Below are 14,042 nucleotides of genomic sequence, written 5' to 3' on the forward strand. Positions count from 1 at the left end.
GTCGTTGGTGCCCGTGGGGCTGGCGACGAACACTCGCTGCTCAAATCCAGGGAATCTCTCAAACTTTGAAATTCGGATGCGTGTCTCACATCCTGCACCAGGCAGGATCGGCACGGGGCGGGTGTGGAGCAGAGTGAGGAGCAGCACCAGCCTGGGATCCTCGTTCTGCATAGCTGGCGTCAGGGTGTGGGGGCTGGAGGGGCTCAGGCTCGGTGCTGTCACAAGAGGTGCTGGTGGAGAGTGTTTCTGCTGTGGGAGTGGGGACTGGCCCGCCAGCCTCCCACAAGAGTATTCTCAGCTCCTGGGGGGTGGTGCGATGGGGCTCTGCTGTGCCGGGTCAAGGGATCCATGATGCCTTTCAGGTGGAAAAGGACCCAAACCTCAAAAAAATCCAAAGGACTGAGGAACATTGACCTTGTCCTTGCTGTAGGAAAAGGGGGCTGTGGGTGGGTTGGAGGGGTTGTGAAGCCATGTGGGTTGTGAATGGGCTCTTCTGGCTCACTGCACTCTGAAATAGTTTCTTATTTATTGTGTTTGCTTAGTTAATTTTTTTAATTTTAGCTTTCCCCCCTCCTTGCTCCCAGAGCTGGGCAGGGACTCCCTCTGTCACTTGCAGGATGCTTTCCTGTGCTCATCATCTGTGATGAGTCCGAGTTGGGATGGGGAGCAAGCTGGAGACAGGTCTTTGCTTGGCCTTCCTTCCCTCCTCCCCTCTGTCCCACGGGTGTTTTCTATTGAAACAGAACATTATTAATAACTCTAGGCTATTTTTAAATCTCACGCTGGAGCGCGTGGTTCATTTGCGGGGGACGGGGAGTGGCGGCTGTGCCGCAGGAGTGGGGGCAGCTCAGCCTCTGCCCCCAGTCCTTTGGCTGCTGCTGGCAGCCAAAACCTCACCAGCCCTGGTGAGGAGCCCTGGGGGTGCTGGTGTGGGGGAGCCCAGGGCTGTGTGGCTCCATGGTGAAGCCCAGGGGAAGAGCTGCTTCCCTGGGGGAGGTTTGGACGCCTTTTGAGGCTTCGGACTCCTGCGCGTGTCCACGCTGTGATGCGGAGGCGGCTGCATCCAGCTTCAAACTGGGGTGCTGGTTTGGAGCCTGGAAAGCCAAGGGGTGCCCAGAGACACCTTGGACTGGGGGCTCTCCCTGGGGGGGTTCTGTAGTCCATGGCAGATGTCCCCGTGTGCCATGTCTGGTGTGCTCTGTCCTCCTGCTGCGAGCAGGGGTCACCAGTGCTAACTCTGCTCTCTCCCTCTGCCTGCCCAGGTCCCTCTGGACACAGCAGCCCCCTCTTAGCATCATTGCCCATCCCTGGCCGGCCTCTTCATCCCCCCTTGGACATCAAGCACTTTCTGACCTTCAGGCTCAACGGGACATCACCGCTCAACCTCTTCCCCAACTTCAACACGGTGAGTCCCCAGGGAGGATGGGCATCGGCTGCTGGATCCCTCCTCCCCTACAGCAGTCCATTGTCTGCATGGCACTACTCCTTGAACCCTACCAGGTAGTTTCTGGTTTAATTCCTGGGGTCTTTGGATGCCAGTTCAACATGCCCACTTTGCCCTTCACTCAGAGAGGTTCCTGCCCAGCCAGCGCCTGTCAGTACCAGAATTAAAAACATGGCTCATTTTAACCAAAATCAATTGGATTTTGCCCCTGGAATCAATAGTAATAAAGTAGCTCTGGAGAGGAGTTCATTAGTAGAAAATTAAATAAGGAAAAGAAAAGAAAGAGAGAGAATGTACTACAGATATGAGGAATGTAGCCGGTGCTGTGGATGTTGGGGGAGTCAGAGTGCTGGGAGGCTGCTCCCACCTCCCATTTGGGCTCCAGGTCCTGACCTTGGACCACCAAGCCAGGTGCCTGGAGTGGGCAATGACACACATCTTTAGAGATGTTCCATTAGACAGTTGAACTGCCATGGATGTGACCAAGGACACACCACCGTGTTGGGTGTGAAGTGGTTTTCTCCCCATGCTGCACCGCTCCCCCAGGCTGGTCCCAGCCCCGTGGGGGTCTCTGTAACCCCTGGGTGCTGCCTAGAATTGTTGTGGAGCAGGCTGTGCTCCGGGAAGGGCAGTGAGCCCGGGGGCTGCTCCCCATCTCTGCCCCAGAGGCACTGCATGCCAGTGTTTTGGGGTTCAGTCAATGCCCATTGTTTTCTCTCATGAGCCTGGAAATGGGACTTTCCTGAGCCCCCTCCCCGCCCACTGGCCTTTTGTGAGTGGCTTTGAGCTTAAACTTGCTCGGAAGGTGCAAATTATCACGTCGATCCTCAAAGACAGTTCAGAAATTAGGCGAAGGATTCCTGTTGCTGTTGAATGGGATTCAGGCTCTGAGTTCTTTAAGCTCTTTTGAAGCCCCAGCCTCTCCCAGGGCTAATGAGCTGGAACACAGGACAGGAGTGGTTTTGATGCCATTATAGTTCCTGCTTTTTGTCTGGACTCTTTTTTTAGTTGCTGGAGTCAGGAGTGAACTTGACCCAATGCCCGTTGTCCTCTCCTCTTGGCTCCCACCTGCCACTGCCTCAGTGCATGTTCACCTACGGTTGTTGCTTTAAAAAAATCAGTAACTTAGAAAATGAATCTGCTACTTGCTGGAGCCACGCAGTGTCACACGGCTGCTGTGCTCCATGTGGGCTCCTGCCACAGAGGATGGGTCAGATATGGACAGAGATGCTAGGGGAGGCTGTCCCAGCCATCTGGGGACCTGGAGTCAACCCCTCTGAGCTCAGACCTGAGCCCGGTATGTGCTGCTGGCTGACGGTCCGGGGGCAGGAGCTGCCCTTTGGGGTGTGTCTGTGCTGGAGATGTGGCCGAAGGAGGCTGGGTGAGGTTCAGGGTGTGCCGAGCTGGTGGCTCTGGAGGAGCCAGAGCAGAGCTTCCCTCCCTCAGGATGTAGGACTGGAACATCCCTGCGATCTGAGCCAGGCTGGTCAGGCTCCACTTGAGCCTCAGTGTGGGGAGAGGGATGGAGCAGTCAGGGTCTGCCCCTTGCTGAGGTCGCTGCCACATTGCAGCTGCTCTGCAGCAGGATCTGGGGGTTCCCCTTTTGCGCCCTGCATCGCTGGTGATGCTGTGAGGGCTCAGCAATGCCCTGTGGAGCGGGAGCTGTTTGCACTGCCCAGCAGAACACTCTGCACTCTGAGCAGGTCACAGGGCTCCCATGAACCCAGCAGATGTTTTACTCCGGAGCCAACAAAACCATTCCAAGCTGCCTCCTGTCACTTAGAGCAACAAACGGGAAAAAACCCTTAACCACACTGGAGACACGTTCCTTGCTCCAAAGGCCCTTCCCTTAGCTTGGGATGTTGCAAATCCCCAGGACCCAGCAGCGCCTCGTAAAACTCAGTCAGCAGTCACGATCTGAAGGGATGCTGCATCCCTGTGAATTCCTGCCCCTGACCTCAGCGGCCGCAGGGAGCTCGGCACAGGGATCGCTATTTATATCGGCAGGAACATCCAGGGATAAATAAAGTAATGTGAGTCAATACGAATTGACTATAAAGCTGGGATCTTTATTCCCCAAGACTGCGGTGCCCAAAGCCACCTCTGTTGCTGGCTCCATTCTTTTGGAATCCACCAGGAAGAGCCTCAATCCCTGGCTGCAGGCACTGGTAGGTACAGCTGCAGCACAGCCCCCTGCCAGCCCCGTGGGAGCTGGGGGTACTTTTCCATATCCGAGAGAGCTGTAAGGGCATGAGGCAGGGAGGGATAAAGGGATGTTTGTGTTCGTTCTCGGGGAGAAGCACAAGGGCTCTCAGGTGGCACCAGGCTTCAGATATGCTTAGTGTGGGCTGGAGCTGGGCTGGGCTTCTGGCAAAGCACCTGGGACCATGTGAACTCCCATGGGGGTGGGCAGCTTGAGTCAGTGCTTGTGTTCGCTTTGGGACAGCGGGAGCAGCAATGGCCACCACGTGCCGTGGCTGGGATGCCTGGGGCTGGGGTGAGGAGCCAGGTCTGAGTGTGCTGGCCAGCCCAGCCCCTGGGAGCTCGTCAGTCCTGTGCCTGCCCAGAGCAGTAGCAGGTGCTCTGGTGGACACAACTCCTTGCTGTGCCACAGGGTGGAGCAGGGTGGACGTGGCAAAAGCACAGGGAGTGAAAAGACCCAGGTTGGTGCCATCACCCTGGCATAACCCCAGGAGGATGAGAAGACTCTGTACTGGGACTGTTCAGCACCACCACTGTGTAGTTGAGGCTCAGATGTGGCCCTGCTGCCACTGGCTTCACTGGCAGGTTTGGGATGAGGCCAAGACTGTCCCTGACCTCATTTGTGTCCTTGTGCCAGCATCTCCCTTTCCTCTGCATCCTCCTCTGATCCCCACCCTGCTCAGGGTGCGGATGAGCCCATGGGAGCTGGCAGTGCTCGGTGGGTGCCAGTGTTGTTTGGTGGGAGCTGGTGGGAGCAGCCAGCTGGAGCCTGGTGGCTGAGACCGCTGGGAAGGTTGGAGCCATTTTTCTTTTCTGCATGGAAAGGTGGGTGTTTCTCTGGAAAACAAGTACTGACCCAGCAGCCCAGCAACATGGGGGTGCTGCCAGCAGCAGGTTGCAATGTTTGTTGTCAGGCGTGGAGCAGCATCTTGGCCATCTGTAGCTTCCTCCAGGTCTCTGCCGAACCCCAAATGCCTCTTCATTTATATGCCAGATAAGTGAGTAAAATTTCATAGCAAACAGGCACTTCATTAATCACCTGCTCTTACCATTCTGCTCACTCCTGGAAAGGAATTTGGGGTCTTGATAATGGTGCTGTTGTCCAGGCATGTGCCTCGAAGACTGATGCACCTGTCTCGGCAGTGAAATAGCTTTGCAAAGAAATACGATCGCTGAAAACCCCGGGCTCTCCTGACAGCAGGACTCAGATAAGATAATCTCCCTGTGCCACAGGGTAGGGAACAATACTTGCATTATAGATTGGAGCCACGCTCAGACAAAGAGGTTATTCTTATGTTTTCTTCCTTAATAAATGCATTTTGTTAAAAACAATTATGGCTTTTGGAAGCAGTTTGGTGCTTGGGCTGTGGAATGAGGCCGAGCCCTGAGGCGAGACAGAAGGGACGGGGCCTGGCACCAGCCACATGCTTGGCCCCACCACAGCCCTGGGCAGGCTGGAGGACAGACATGGCTCCTGGCAGGTCACTGAAGTGGTTCTGTGTGTGCCCAGCCTGGTGACCGAGTTGTCATTGCTGGGTTTGAGCAGGTGAAAAGCACATCTGGGCAGCAGTGGGGCAGCCCAGAGGGGCTTTTGTGGGCAGTGTGTCTTGGTTGAGCTGTGCCTGTGGCAGCCAGCACTGGTGTCCCTCCTGCCCTGGCACCCATGTGGGGTGTCAGCGTCCTGTGGTCTGGCACACATGGCCCTGCTCATGCCTTTGGCATTGCATGGGGACATCCCAACTCTCTGGCGAGGAGCACATGGAGAATGAATGGCTAGATGCTTGTTTTGGCCACCTCTGTCCCCCATTTTGGTGGTTTCTGCTCCTGCTGAGGTTAAGGGGAGCCACTGAGGTTCAAACAGAAACTGGTAATTTGCCACCTGTGACACAAATGTCTGTGTGGGGGGAGAGGGGACTTGGGCACACATTGGTGCAGATGGGGTCTCATCCCTTCTGCCGGACCACAGCTGACATTGGGACCTGGTGGATTTGATGGGTTCAGGTATGGTTTAAGCAGGACAGGAGCCAGTGTTGACTCAGCACGTTGCCCTGTGCAGGGGAGCCTCCATGGCCACAGGGCTCCTCGGCAGATGCAGCCCCTTGCTCCTTCCAGCCACCCACTGTGAGTTCTGTGGCATTGGCAGTGGCTGCTTGGGAGTGTGACAGGCGTGGGGGTTACCAGGTCGTGGTGCCACGCTGGGGCAGCCATCAGGACACAGCACCCAGCCTTTCCTCCCCTTCCAGATGGACCCGGTGCAGAAGGCGGTGATCAGCCACACCTTCGGTGTGCCGGCCCCGCTCAAGAAGAAGCAGTTCATCTCCTGCAACATCTGCCACCTGCGCTTCAACTCTGCCGTAAGTGGGGCCACACGTGGGGCTGGGAGCGAGGAGGGGGCGCAGGGCCAGCCCCTGGCAGGGGCATCCCCAGCGATGGGTCAGTCTCATCCACCGGTGCTCGGTGTCCGGCAGCACGGGGGCTGTGGGCTACTGGAGCTGCTCTTGCCTGCAGAGGAGCCCTCCCAGCCTGGCCATGCTGGATCTGCAGTGCCTGGGGCTGATGCTGCTCTGCCAGCAAAAATCCCTGGTTCTGGGCTTCATGATTCCACTCCATGGCCGGCCAAGCAGCTCAGAAAAAGCATTGCTTCCTTCATTGCTCATTGCTTCCCTGTTTCAGGCTGCTTCCCAGCTAGAGGTGCTGTGCCAGGAGGGTCGGTCCCACAACGTGCTCCCAGTGCCCCCACGAGCACCCAGTGCCCCCATTCCCACTCTGCCCATGTCCCTCCAGGTCCCCCGGGCTGGCCCAGACCCTCACAGCCCGCGGGTGTTCCAGCATGGAGGCTGTGACCTACTTTGACTGCACCCAGCCCCGTTCCAGCCCTGTTATCCAGGGGGAGTTTATTGTCTTTGCTAATGAGGCATCACGCTTGGACTCGCCCTTTGCTTTCCCACGTACCAGCCACAGCCCCAGCTCCCATTCCCAGCCCTTAGAAAGCCACGGGGAGAGGGAAAGGAAGGGATGGGGTAGGATGCTTCCCCCTCCTGAGGCCAGGAATCCTCAGCTGGCCCCCAGGAATGCTGTGCAAATTAATCTGTCCTACTCAGGGGTACAGTGTCTAATTCATACTGGGGTTCCACTCTATAAATTGCCAAAACGAGGTTGTTTTGGGGGACAATGCAGCATTGTCCCTGTTGGGAGGACACCAGTGTTCAGGGGATTTTTTCTGTGGTCATTTTTATCAGTTTGTTGCAGACATGAATCCATCAGAGTCATGCTTCATTATCCAGCGTTCACTGAGAGAGAGGAGCTGGGGACGTGAACCATGTGTTGGACACCCCTTAGGATACAGTGGGTGATGTGTCCTCCCCACCAAAAAAACCTCTTTATTTCATTTTTACAGCAACAATTCATTGTATGTTTCTGGAGTCATAAATTTTGCCTGAAAGCTGCTTTTAGGAGTGACTTGATGCATTTAATCAGAGTAGGGTCCTTATCTCACCAAGCAAGCAATGTGGTGATGTCTTAGAGAGTGATACCTTGGCCTCAATATGTTGGTGTCAGAGCAGGCTGGGGAGAGGAGGGAAATGGCTCTGTGCTACACCAAACTGCCAAAACCCCTCTGTGCTACACCTCAGTCCAGCACCCGTCTGTGCTACACCCCATTGCCAACACCCCTTTGCAGTGGTTCTACCCTGGGGGTGGATGCCACCAGGTAAGGTGGCTGCACTAGAAACATGCCTGAGTGGCCACATCCTGGGTCTGAGCCCATGCCCTGCCCTCGCCATGTCCATCTGTCTGTCTGGCCACAGCAGTGACTCGGCCATCCCGCTCTCTCCCCCCAGAACCAGGCTGAAGCCCACTACAAGGGCCACAAGCACGCGCGGAGGCTGAAGGCCATCGAGGCCATGAAGAACAAGCAGAAGGTGGTGGGGGCTGCAGTGGGGACCCCTGGCCAGGACAGCACGGCCGAGCTGGCCCCCAGCCCTGTGGGCAGTGGGGAGCTGGGCAGCACAGGTACGAGGAGGGGGCGTATGGCTGAGGAGGCTGCGGTCGGGGTGGCAGAGGTGCCACCTGAGCTCCCGTGCTCGTACAGGGGGTGTTTTCCCTGTGATTTGGTGTCTCTGGGAGGTGTTTCGTATGGGAGTGAGCCCTGTCCCGCAGATCCCCAGGGCTCTGCCACATGCAGGGATGGGGCTGGTAGGAGCTGTGGCAGCATTTGGCTGCCACAGGGGTTTTGAGCTGAGCCCAGCTTCCATGCACTGCAGGTAACAGCTGAAATAGGAGAGACCTGGGGAAGAGCCGTCCTTGGCAGGGATGGATGCATGCACACATTGTCTGGGATGGTCTTGGGGAAAAGGGGGGTGCTCCCTGAAATCCAGAAAACCTGTTCAGGCACAGAGGACTTTCTGCCCATTTCTTTCTCTTTTCCTCTTTCCCCTTTTCCTTCTCCTCCCGCCAGCTGATGCCAGTAGCCCACAGGAGTCGGAGGGTGAGGGCAGCAGCCTGGGGCTGGTGCCCAGCACTGAGGAATCACCCGTGGAGCTGCCAGGCAGCGTTGCCCCGCTGGGCTCCCCGCCGGCCTCCGAGCTGTCGGAGGGCACCTCGGATGCCACCAGCGTGGCCTCCTCGTCTGCCCAGGCAGCTGAGGCACAGGCAGCAGAGTCAGGCAGCAGCATCAGCTCAGCCCCTGAGAGTGAGAAAGAGGGGAAAAAGAGCAAACAGCACCTGTATTGTCCCACCTGCAAAGTGACCGTCAACTCCCTGTCCCAGCTGGAGGCTCACAACACTGGTAAGGACGTTGTGGGGGGGCAGGGGCGTGGGCCCCATGCCACTTCATTGGGACTCTGAGCAAAGCCCAGCCATGCCCCATAACCAAGCAGCCTTGCAATGAAGTAGCAAGCATTAATGAGTGTTGCTGTAATTAAAAAATGTTCATTAAAATGACCTGCACAGGTAAGCCGTGGGGTTTTACCTGGGCTGCAGCTTCTAGGGTGAATTTTCACCAGATCACTCATACTGTCCATGTCTCAATTAAGGACATTTAATCAAGTGATTGAGGCTACTTTATTTTCCATTTAGCTTGAAGCTGATAGCCAGGGCTTGCTCCAAACCCAGAATAATACTTCCCAAAGCAGCTTGGTGGTTTGGGCTTGTGGCGCTATGGGGAAGACCCCTGGGAATGCAGCAAGCCGTGGAGCCCCATAGCCCAAAATGACTGCTGGGCTGTGCAGGGCAGCCCTTTGGGGTGGGCTGCTGTGGAAGCTGCTGCGGTCCCCCAGGGTGGTAGCAGGGGGTGGCAGCCATGGTACAGGGGTCCCCAGTGGGGTCTGTGGGCCCTAAAGTTCCAGCTCCTGGCTCACCCCTTTCTCTAGAGGGTGCTTAAGTTGGGTACCCAACTTTAAATGGAAGGTCCTTTTCTCCCCCTGCTCAGCAAATACTGGGAACCAATTCCTCCCACCCCACTGCCTGCTGGGGCAGCAGCAGCTGCCATGTGCAGGGTTGGCTCAGGACACTGCTCTGGCTTAGCTGCAGACGTGTCCTTTTGCTTTTGTCAGCTCCAGTTACAAATTCAGGAGCTGATTTGGGGAAAAAGAACAAACAAACAAACAAGCATTTGCGGGCTGGCGCTGCTCTGTGGCTGTCACACAGCTCCTTGCTTCACGCCTTAAAAAATAGAATGAATTAGCAGGGGCTTAAATTACTTGCTCCCCGTGCACCCTCGCCATCCCGGCGCTGGCAGGGACAGGACAGAGTGCCCTGTCCCCAGGTGTGCAGGGATCTTGGGTTCCTCCTTCCCCACCTGCTGTGACCCCGCTGTGCTATTCCTGGCTCCATGGCCGGCTCTGCTCTGACCTTGGGCATGGCTCAGATGCTGCAGCGCGGCGAGCGACGCGCGCCCGACTCCGCAGACGGTGCTAACGCCCGGGGACAGGCGACAGGCTCCAGCGCACGCTCAAAATAGCAGCTTCTCCAAAGCTGGCACATGGAGGGAGGGTCTTTGGGAAGATGAGCATCTCTGCTCTGCCTGCGACGTGCAGTTTGGCAGGGTTTGGGAATGGGTTGCACAGCAATGGTAAAAGTCTGGGGTCCCAGGCAGCTCCCTGTCCCCTCTGCCTGCAAGTGCTGCTGGGCACAGGTCGGTGCTGTTGGAGGGCACTGTTCCTGCTGCTGTGGCACTGGCATGGGGCTGGGCTGGGTTTGCCGAGTATCCCCTCTCGCCAGGCGCCAAGCACAAGTCAATGCTGGAAGGTCACGGCACCCAACTGCGGCGAGGCCGGGGCAAGCTGCTCTCCCGGGCAGGGCACAAGTCCAAGCGGATCGGGAACAAGGGCAGCATCAACATCCAGAATAAGGCATTTCACTGCCAAGTGTGCGAGATCTACGTCAACTCCGAGACCCAGCTCAAGCAGGTGACAATGCCCTGGGAGTGCCTTGGCACTGGGTGTGGGCATGCAGGGACTCAGGGTGTGGGTACCTGATGGCCCCTGCAGGGTGATGGGTGTCCCCACAGACCTGAGCCACACCGTACCCCGGCTGTCCTGGCTCCCAGTGATCCAGCTGTTTTCCTCCCCAGCACATGAGCAGCCGGAGGCACAAAGACAGGCTGGCAGGGAAGCCACCCAAGCCCAAGTACAGCCCCTACAACAAGCTGCAGAAGAATGCTGCCCTCGCAGTGAGTATTCTCAAGGTACCTGTCTCCCTGCACAGCACTCGCTCAGCTTGCTCGCAGAGCCTCCCTCGCCATCAGCCATCCTTTCAGTGAGTTACAGGAGCTGCTGCTCTTAAACCTTGGTTTCCATCACCACAGCTCAGCTTCTCCCCTCAAGGAGGGTGAGCTGTGGTGGTGGGTTTTGAGTCTATTCCTGGGAAGGCCAGCACGGGGATAACTTGGGAGTGCTTTGGCAGCAGCATTCGCGATAGCAGCACTTGTGATTCCTCCACCTCTTCTGCAATCTCATGTTGTCTCCTCCTCCCTCCCTGCAGTCCAAGTTGGCTTTGCAGAAGCACCTCACCAAAACCCTGGCAACCCGTTTCCTGCCGAGCCCGCTCACCGCCGCCGCTGTCTGCGCCATGCCTGGACCCCTTGCCTTGCGACCAGCAGCTGCCACCACCCTGTTCCAAGCCCCGATCCTCGGACCAGCCCTTTTCCGAACGCCGCCGGCCCATGTCCGCCCCACGCCGGGTCCCATTGTCTTCGCACCCTACTAGAGCCGCTGGCCCACCGAGGGTCTGTCCACCGCGGCTGGGCTGGGCTGCGGGGGCTGCGCGCTGGGGGCAGCGCTCCTGGTACCTGCTCTCCTGGCTGGTGGGAAAACACAGTCATAGACATCAACCCCAGCTTCTCCTTTGCTTGGAGAGGGCTCCCACTGGAGAGAGGTGCCCCAACAGAGCCTGGCCAGCCCCGCCGCGCATCCCCACCGCTCCCCCAGCCTGTGCTGGCCCCCTGCTCAGCAGATGAGCCCAGGCAGTGCACGGAAGAGGACAGTGTCCAAATCAGCAGGACCATCTCATGGCCAGAGCCTGCCTGTCCTTGGCCTGCTGGCTGTTTCTTCATTGCCCTCCCAGTTACCAGACTGGAAAGAGAGGAGCTGGCTGGTATCTGGGACAAGGAGCATCCCTCTGGTCCCTGCCAGCCCAGTGGGAAGGGAACTGTGAGGGGAATCTCAGCCCAGCTCTTTCTGGGAGAAACAATCCTGGCACAAGTGGGAAGCTGGCAGTTTCTCTCTCAGCCTGGGCTGGCTGTGCCCTTGCCAGCCCTGCACCTGCCTGTGCTGGCAGGGGGTTTCTGTGCCACCCACCAGACCCCCGTCCCCACAATTCCCTATGTCCCACCAGCCAAAGATCCCCTGCGGTGGCAGGCACTGGCCACACTGACCGTATCCTCACTCCGAGAGCAATAGCTGACCCCAGGGCCAGCGCCTCCTCCCTCCAAAGCACACGGGCCCTGCCCTGGCCCCAGAAGCACACGATGGGCATGTGGCCAAGCTGGGCCCCACTCATGCCCAGCAAGGCCGGGAGCACCAGGCTTGTCTGGTGCTGGCTCCCCGAGGAGGTGACCCTGTGCTTGGCACCCGTCCTTGTTTCTGTCCCACCGCAGGGACAGCCCTGCCCCTACCTCCCGGGAGATGCTGTGAGGCTGAGTGAATGTCCGTAAAGCACTTTCAGTTCTCCAGTGAAAGGCAATGCTGCTTCTCACCTGCCGTGCACAGCCCTCCAATCCCATCCCAGTTAGGAGCTTCCAGGAAGTTACTGATGATTCCTGAAATCAAAGGTGTCTTCAGCAGCCTGGACAATCAGGTGGCAGGTGCACCCACAGCCTGCAGAGTGCCAGGCTCTGGAGGGACCCCAAGGCCATAGCTCTGCATTTCACTGTGCTCACACAGCCCAACCATGACCTGTCTGGGACTGTCACCGCGGCGCTCTGGGGGCCCAGCACGCTGCTGTACATAGAGAGAGTTGCATCCCAAATGGACCTTTCGCTGGAGGAACACCCCACCCCGATCTATGCAATCCAGGGGGCAGCTCACCCGCTGCATTGGCCGCCTGCGATTCCCTTTGGTGCTGATGCATCCCTGCAGCCTGAGCAGTGGTGGCAGCAGAAGAACCAACGTGACACTGAGCTCTGTCCCGTCCCCGGCCCAGGGTGCTGGTTCAGACCTCTGCTGTGACTCCCATTCCCTCCCAGCCCTCGGGATGAGGCGGGTTGATGTGTGTACCTGGGAATCCACACGCACAAGCACACATACCTGACGTCTTGGCCATACGCAGCGCCTGGATTTCAGAAGGATTTTGCCCAGCGTGCTCCACCAATGCTCAGGATGGGTCCTGGCATGGGGAGGTGAACAGGAAGTGGCCAATGGGTGTCTCAGATGGCTGAAACATATCTGCTTCCCAGGGCTGGAGCCTTGTCAAGGGCAGGAAAGCTGCAGGAATGAGCACACACCTGCAGGGTCTCTGGGCAGCACCAACTGTGGAGCCACCACTGCGCTCCTGCCACAGAGACAGGAGAGTGAGGGAGCCCCTGGGTATGAATTCACCTACTTAGGGCATCTCTTCCCCAGGGAAGGAGAGTAGAGAGGGGGCACCAGGAGAAGACTGAGCAGCTGTGCATGGAGACAATGGAAAGGTCTTGCAGCAGTGGTGGGATATGTGGCTTGGAGCGCAGCTGAGGGAAGCAAGGCTCCCAGCAGAAACGGCTTTGCCAGGGATAGGGAGATGGTCCCACAGCCCAGGGGACACGTAGGGACCCCGCATCCCAGGGGACAGGAGCCTGTGCTGGTGGGGCCCCACGGGACAGGAGGGACGCTGTCCCCGTTCCCCAGTGCCAAGCAGCCCATGGCCGGTGTGTCCCCAGCCATCCCTGCCCGTCTCACTGTGCCCTTCCCAGGCCCTTGGGGTCACCCCCAGTCCAGCCACTGCAGCAGGACAATGGGGTCCCCTCCTGTGCCATGAGCCCCTGGTGCTGTGCCCAGCCCCTCGGAGGCTTGGGGAGCCTGGAGCAGCTGGGCTCCAGCTTGCAGAGCCGCGTGGCACCAGTGGGCCTCTTCCCCTCCATTGTTCCAAAAAGCCTGTGCTGGAGCCATGGCTGCTCCTTGCCCCTCACCAGTGGAGTCCTGACGCACTCCTGTTCTTGGCACTTTAACCCTGTGAAAGCCATTCCTTCTAGTAACAATAATACTGCAACGAGCTGCATAGGAAACCCCCGTTATGGCATCCCCCCAAATCCCCTCCTGCTCTCCAAAGCATTTACTGCCTTTGACTTAGCACATGCTGTACTAGGAGTAGGGATAGTCCATAGCGCTCGGTAATGTGTGCCCCTCTGTAAATAACCTTGGAGTGATGTGAAATTTGATTCAAAACACCAGAAAAAAAAAAAAAACAAAACAAAAAAAACCAATCCCAAAATGGAATATCCAGACTCTAGGGACTTGGCCAGTACCCTCCTGTAATGTTCATTGTATATTTTTTGATGTACTATAACTGTTGGGAAAAAAAAAAGGAAAATATTTTGATAACCGAATCTCATCGCTTTATTGCGTTACTCGGTAAATAAAAGGAACAAGTATAAACACACTGGGGCTTTTCATCAGTTCTTTTCCTACATCCAGACTACCTGAAGGGAACGAGTGTTGCTGGGTAGGGCTGGGACACCTGTGCCTTGTCTTATGGTGGTTCTGAGAAGAGGCAGCATTGTGACAGGTGGGCAGGGAGAGCTGCCATAGCCCAAAGCGTCTGGGGTGTGCAGGGTAAGTACAGTCCCAGCTCCTCCAAGGATCTAGGTATGCAGGTGAAGCACAACCCCATCTCCTCCAAGCTCATGGCTGAGTCTGCACTCAGGAAGAGGGCTGGAATGGTGGATTTGGGCACCCTGCCCTCAGGAACAGCACCTGCCCTGCCC

The 14,042-nt window shown here is 57.4% G+C and overlaps 1 protein-coding gene across 4 annotated transcripts in view; it reads left to right on the forward strand.

Moving 5' to 3' along the window:
- The window catches only part of ZNF385C (zinc finger protein 385C), a 58,512-nt gene extending 44,795 nt beyond the window's left edge, over window positions 1-13,717 (forward strand). For 3 of the 4 annotated variants that reach the window (XM_054000373.1, XM_054000372.1, XM_054000374.1), the window contains exons 2-8: window positions 1,263-1,405; window positions 5,890-6,000; window positions 7,486-7,657; window positions 8,103-8,432; window positions 9,866-10,053; window positions 10,218-10,331; window positions 10,628-13,717. In XM_054000373.1, the coding sequence (XP_053856348.1) occupies window positions 1,263-1,405; window positions 5,890-6,000; window positions 7,486-7,657; window positions 8,103-8,432; window positions 9,866-10,053; window positions 10,218-10,331; window positions 10,628-10,852 (1,283 nt within the window). In that variant the 3' untranslated portion in view covers window positions 10,853-13,717. The remainder of the gene's footprint in view (window positions 1-1,262; window positions 1,406-5,889; window positions 6,001-7,485; window positions 7,658-8,102; window positions 8,433-9,865; window positions 10,054-10,217; window positions 10,332-10,627) is intronic. The other variant, XM_054000371.1, reaches the window with a different exon arrangement.
- Window positions 13,718-14,042: the final 325 nt, after the last annotated feature.

Source organism: Vidua macroura, chromosome 27 (genome assembly GCF_024509145.1).
Source record: "Vidua macroura isolate BioBank_ID:100142 chromosome 27, ASM2450914v1, whole genome shotgun sequence".
NCBI lineage: Eukaryota > Metazoa > Chordata > Aves > Passeriformes > Viduidae > Vidua > Vidua macroura.